Source organism: Herpailurus yagouaroundi, unplaced genomic scaffold (genome assembly GCF_014898765.1).
Source record: "Herpailurus yagouaroundi ecotype Mexico unplaced genomic scaffold, PumYag 214, whole genome shotgun sequence".
NCBI classification, from domain to species: Eukaryota; Metazoa; Chordata; class Mammalia; order Carnivora; family Felidae; genus Herpailurus; species Herpailurus yagouaroundi.
Window position 1 is genome coordinate 487689 of NW_024412445.1, and position 6116 is coordinate 493804.

The window sequence follows — 6116 nt, forward strand, 5'->3', positions numbered from 1 at the left end:
TACCCTGGGGACCCTCTGCCCATGCAGGACCAAGCCTGTGTGCACGTGTGCATGGAATGAGGTGCCTGGCACCCCCCGAATGTTACAGATTACAGTTCCTCATGCTCTGGCAGGTGCTGGGTGGAAGCAGCTTGGGGCACAGGCCGAACTAAGGGGATCACTGTCCCATCTCGTCTGTCTCCGGCTGAGCTTCAGGCAGGCCTTACCACATCCCAATTTCTCCACCATGAAGCCAGCATGGCCCAACCAGCTTCGGAGGCTCCATGAGTCAGGGCCACACGGCTCTGAGGCCAGCTGTGGGCTTGTCCTAAGACACTGGGACGCCTTGGAGGCGGGGCTTGGTCCCTGGGGCTGCAGGGACAGCAGAGGACACCCTGTCTGCGGGAAGGTGGCCATGAAGTGATGCTGTCCTGGCTGCAGTCTCTGCTCATCCTGGGCACAACTTGGTCACCCCAGGCACCCGGATCCTAAAGCAAAGTCACCAAGTGGCTGTTTTGGTTTTTAGGGTCACCATAGGGGGCTTATTAGAAGTTACCTGATAGCCCAGATTGGGGAGCAGACTCCTGCCCCTGGCTCCTGGGGCCCTTGCACCTAAACGGGGGTGGGCAGGGCAGGTGGCAGGGGCCTGGCTGGGGCCAAGTGCTCTGGGGCAGGGTTTGTGGAACCCCCAGCTGGAGGCCTTAGGAGCCAGGCGTCCAGAGCCACACTGGACTCAGGTGGTGGGAGGAGGTGCCTTTATTGCCGAAAGCCCACCCCTCACTTGGCCTTGCCCTGGGCAGCCACAGCCTCCATGGCTTTCCGCACAGTTTCTTCATCACCCAGGAACCGCATGGGCTTGGTGGGCTTCAGTGCCTGGTCCAGCTCGTACACGATGGGGATCCCCGTGGGCAGGTTCAGCTCCATGATGGCCTGGTCTGACATCCCTGGATCGGGGGAACAGGGTCCTTAGTCCCTGCTGGCTGGTGCCAGGCAGCTGCCTGCTCTCTCATTCAGCTGGCCCCATGACCTTTATGGGCCACAGAGCTGGGTCAGCCAGGCGTCAACCCTCCTGCCCCCACAGTAAGCCACAGAAAAGGGCTTGGGGAAGGTCAAGCCAGAAGTCAGGGACGGAGTGCCCTACAGAGTAACTGTGGTGAGCCAGGACCTTGCACCCCCAGCCTGGAGTTGCTGTTGACCTGGGACAGTGCCATTGGGCTCCTCCAGCCAGATCGATGGATGTTTGGCTTCTAGGACATTCTAAATTCTAGATGTCAGGAGCAGGGGTGCTCCTGACACATGTGCTTGGAGAGACAGTGAGAAGGGCCTCTCATGGCCAAGGTGGAGGGAGGCCCTGCTGGGTGGAAAGGGCAAGGGTTCCCAAGGAAACCTGACCCTGCCTGCTTCCACAGCCCCTGGCCTGGAATAGCAGCTCGACCTTTGCGATTCCTGACACCCCGCCCCCTCAGTGTGACTGAAGAAAATGTTCTCCGGGCAATGGAAAGCTGAGGCCTCTATCCTGCCCTCCCAGATGGGGCCCTTGGAAGGGAGGGGACGACCCTCCTGTCCCCTCCCTTCCAAGGGGAGGGGGGCTGGGGCTGGCCAGGCCTCAGGGGCCTCTCTGTGCTCTGGCCAGCTGCCCACCCGACCCCCAAAGCAGGAGGTTTGGAACCCCACACCCTGCCTGCCTTCTTCCCCTTTCCACAATCCCCACAAGCGTGAAGTCCATTTGAATGCTAATTTAAACTCTCCTGAGGATCTGTGCAACTGTCTAAGGTAGTATCAGGGGGGCTCAGTGGAGACATGCGTGTAGAGGTGGGGGGGAACCCTGCTACACGCCAGGCGGCTAGGACTGCTGCACACCCTGCACCCTTCTTTTGACTGGTTTTACTTTTGCCTGGCATGGGTGTGAGCTGGGGCTCTGCCCTGGGCTTCATGTCCAACTGCAGGCAGTACTGGGAGGAGCCCCAAGAGCCCCCCGCCAAACCCCAGAGAGGGTGGTTGAGACCCAACAAGTGAAGTGACTTGACCAGGGTCACAATAAATGTGCAGCCAGACGGCCCTGCCTTTGCCCAGCTGGGTGTCCTTGGGCATGGCCTTGTCTTTAGCCCAGGCTTGTGTCTAGGAAGCCAGCCCCGCCCCAGGCCTGTGACCCCTGTGCAGGGCTTGGGCCTGGGTCAGTGGTGGCAGGTGTTTTCACCCACAGTCTTCAGAAGGAAACTCCCTGTACACAAGCAAGTGAAACATTTTACAAAGTGGGTTTTTTTTGTAAGTGGTTTCTCAGCCTCAGTTGAAACCCCCACCCTGCAGGCTCCTGTCTGCACAGCTGCCTCCATCATGCAGGGGGTACTTGGCTAACATGAGAAGTTGGGGCCCGAATGGTTCAAAGGTACGTAACACCCCCACCCCCCCCGCCTCCGTGCACATCCCACAAGGTAGTCCTCACCTTCCAGATGTTTGACGATGCCCCGCAGGCTGTTCCCGTGGGCGGCGATGAGCACTCTCTTGCCAGCCTTGATCTGGGGGGCGATCTCCTCGTTCCAGAAGGGGAGGGCCCGGGCGATGGTGTCCTTCAGGCTCTCACACGTAGGCAGCTCCCCGGGCTTCAGGCCTGCATACCGCCGCTCCTGGGGGCATCCACACTGCTGTTTTGTCCCCAGAAAGCCAGACCCCAGACCCCAGCTGCCATCCCCGGGGGCCCCTGCCCTAGACCTGCCCCTGGTGCTCCAAGCAGCCCACCTTGCTGATGGAGCTGTAGTAGGGGTGCTTCTCGTCCATGGGGGGCGGCGGGATGTCGAAGGAACGCCTCCAGATCTTCACCTGCTCCTCGCCGTGCTTGGCGGCTGTCTCTGCCTTGTTGAGGCCTGTGAGGCCCCCGTAGTGCCTCTCGTTGAGGCGCCAGGTGCGCACCACGGGCAGCCACATCTGGTCTGTGCCGTCCAGGATGGTCCAGAGGGTGCGGATGGCTCGTTTCAGCACCGACGTGTAGCAGATGTCAAACTCCATCTTGGCATCCCTGATGGCCTCGGCGCCCTTCTTGGCTTCCTGGGCCCCCTTCTCACTCAGCTCTGCATCGAACCAGCCACAGAAGCGGTTCTCCTGGTTCCAGGTGCTCTCACCGTGCCGAACCATCACGAGGCGGTGGGTGGACATGGCGGTGGTGTTGGGGAGCGTGGCAGGCTCCGGACAGGGACAGCCGCCTGCCAGGTGCACCCAGTTTTATAACAGTCTGTCCCCAGCCCCCACCCTGGCCAACTGCCAGTCAACATTCCAGGCCTGACGGGCAGCGGCAGGTGGCCAGTAGCAAAGCCTGGGGGGAGGGCAGGCACAGAGCCGGACTTAAAATAGCCCCACCAACCGGGCCCCTGGGCTGGGTGGGGCTGCTGAGCAGGACCCAGCGTGCAGGGCACAAGTCAGGGCCCTTGACAAGCCTGAGGAGGGGGAGGAGGGCTGGCAGAAGTAGAGGGGGTCCCAGAGCAAGACTTCTCTGTCCCAGGGGGGCCAACACTCAGGCCGAGGCACAGTGAATCCCCACCTGCTTTCTCCTGTTCCTCGTTAACACAAGTGGGGACATGCTTGCATCTCAGTGAGAAACTGACCCGTGTAAAGGGAGCCAGGAGCTGTGTGCACCCATGCGCCTGAGTGTGTACACACGTGTGCAGGCACATGTGCATGCCTGCTGTGCGTTGCATGTACACACGTGCTCGTATCTGGTGCTTGTTGCGTGTACGTGTATGTGCGTGTAAAGTGCCAGAAATCCCTTCCCCTGGTGGCTCGACTCTGCTCACCCGGAAGTGGGGGCCACATACAGTCTTTCCTTAGGGGTCCTGGACCCCCTCCCCAGGTCCTGCTGCTCTGACAGGCCCTGCCCTCAGAGGAAGGCCTGCAGGAGACTGTGGCTGATGGCTGGACTGGGAGGGGCTGTGACATAATTTTCACAAGTCCCCTCAAGGGAGGGGGGAGAGGTAGTGAAAGGTCAGGTAGCTGTGGGCAGAGCCAGGGAACCGGTGGGGACCGAAGCCCTGGGGAGAGAGGTCTGGCCCTGCAGGGAGAGCAGCAGGCAGCAGTGTGGGCAACAGGCTGAGGCCAAGCAGGCAGAGCTGTTTCCAAGACAGCCCCAGGGGAGGGGAGGCCAGAAGGAAAAAGAGGGTGCCTTTGTTTCCTCTTGGGCCCCTCTGTCAAGCTCTGGTGCACACCTGCCACCCCTCCCACCCGCTGCCATCACCAAAGTCAGGCTCACCCCTCCCCACTGAAACCACCTTTAAGGAGAAAGAAATCCAAGAGTCATGCTCCCCAAGGATCCCAGAACCAGAGACACTGGTTGCCAGGTTCATGCCCAGCTAAGCAAGAGCGCCCAGAAATGGGCCGAGGTTGGTGCTGGGGGGTCTGCCCGAGAATTCTTCTGCATTCTGATTTCGGGAGACGAAGGCCACTGGGGCGGGGGCTGCACCGTCATGAGGGAGGCTGTCCAGGGTCCCCTTCCTCCCCACCACTGCTGCAGTGACCACACCCTCACCCTATCATGCTTCTGAAAATGGAAAAGGGTGAGCGGGAGGCCAGCAGAGGGTCAGCTACTACACTGAGACTTGGCCCTGACATGCTTCCCTCCAGCCCTGCTGTCCACTCAAGGGAGAGCCTCCCAGCTCTGGGTTCCCAACATGGAGGCCGCACACCCACCCCACCGATTGCAAGTGGAGGTCACCCTCCCCCTCCTGACGGTGCCACACACAGGCTCTGCCACTCCAGCTCTACCCCCCTTAAAGCCACCTCTCCTATGCATGGTCTACTCTTTGCCCCCTTGATCACTGACCAGGCCCTGGGATGCCCCAGCAGGGCCCAGGCAGAACGGTGCAAGCAGCTGTTCTAGTTTGTCCTAGCGTCTAGGGATGAGTAAAAAGGGCATAGGGAGAGATGGGGGGGCCGGGGGAGGGAGGGCCGGGGGGATAGAGGAGGGGTAGAGACAGCCCCTTGCAGGTGCAGCAGGAGGTAAAGGGCTCAGCCATGACCGAGTTCTGGGGGACAGTGTTCCAGGCAGAGGGGCCAGCAAGGAACCGGTCCCCACCGGAGAGCACACAGGTGTGTGGCAGGGGGGTATGAGGGTTTGGGCCCTGCGTCCTGACACGGGCCACTGGAGAGTTTGAAGCATGGTCGTATTTTAACGTCACTGCAGCGGTAAGAAGAAGCTGTTTGGAGACAGCCCAGCCGGGGCCCTGGTAGAGGAGCCGGCCTGACCTGGGCGCAGATGGGCGCTGAGAGGCTGTGGGACTGGGCAGGCGCTGGGTCTCGCTGCCCCCCCCCCCCGCCTGGCCCCCCGAGGGAGGAGCACAGAGAGGGGCGGGGCTTGTGCCCCGATGAGCTCGGACCAGAGGGTCCAGGCCTCTGTGCGCCGGTGCCGGCCTGATTCGGACCCACTCCACAAGCGCAAGTCCATCCGTCTGCGGTGCACGGGCGGCTCAAGCGCTGGGGGTGCTGCAGGGGGCAAGCGAGGCACGGCCCGAGGGGCCTGCAGCTCAGTGAGCGGACACTGGCGGCACCACGTCTGGCCTGGCCGTTGGGTGGTGACGAGGCCTCAGACAAGGGAGCGAGGGGGCTGCTGTCTCCACCGGGTGGTCCTGGGGAGGTGGAGGGAGCATCCTGAGCACAGCTTGAGTCCTCGGCAGACAGAGGCAGAGAGCAAACGTGGGGGCGGGCAGGGAGAAGGAGCAGGCAGGTGATGCAAGGAGATGGGATGGGAAGTTCCAGGAAACAGCAGTGACTTCATCAGTTTCATTTCCAGGATTGCCCAGCTGGCAGTGCGCCCCAGTATGCAAGGAAAGCGCTCCGGAGAATCCCTCTGGTCTGAGTAGCTGAAATGAAGCCTCTGAGGGTCAGGGGTGGGGTGATCCCTCCCTTGTCCCCTTCCTCCCCACCAAAGCTCCTGAATAATAATGTGCAGGTGGTATAGTTATGGCAGTGCCCCTCCAGGCAGGCTGCCCTCCAACCAGAGGCGTGTGCGCAGTTACTCGGCCCTGTGCAGCAGGGTGGGGAAACTGAGGCCCCAGGGAGCTGTGAAGTAGCAGGGCAGGCTTGCAGAGGAAGGAGATCAGGTGAGTGGTCCAGTGTAGTTCCCGGCTGTCTGATGAGTGCACCTGTGGGGTCTG

The 6116-nt window shown here is 61.5% G+C and overlaps 1 protein-coding gene across 1 annotated transcript; it reads right to left on the reverse strand.

Moving 5' to 3' along the window:
* Nucleotides 1–717: 717 nt before the first annotated feature.
* Nucleotides 718–3212, reverse strand: PGAM2 (phosphoglycerate mutase 2). Its single transcript, XM_040454941.1, has 3 exons — nucleotides 2716–3212; nucleotides 2423–2603; nucleotides 718–923 (listed from the first exon to the last, which is right to left on the reverse strand). The coding sequence occupies exons 1-3, from the start codon at nucleotides 3127–3129 to the stop codon at nucleotides 757–759; spliced, it is 762 nt and encodes a 253-aa protein (XP_040310875.1). The 5' UTR covers nucleotides 3130–3212; the 3' UTR covers nucleotides 718–756.
* Nucleotides 3213–6116: the final 2904 nt, after the last annotated feature.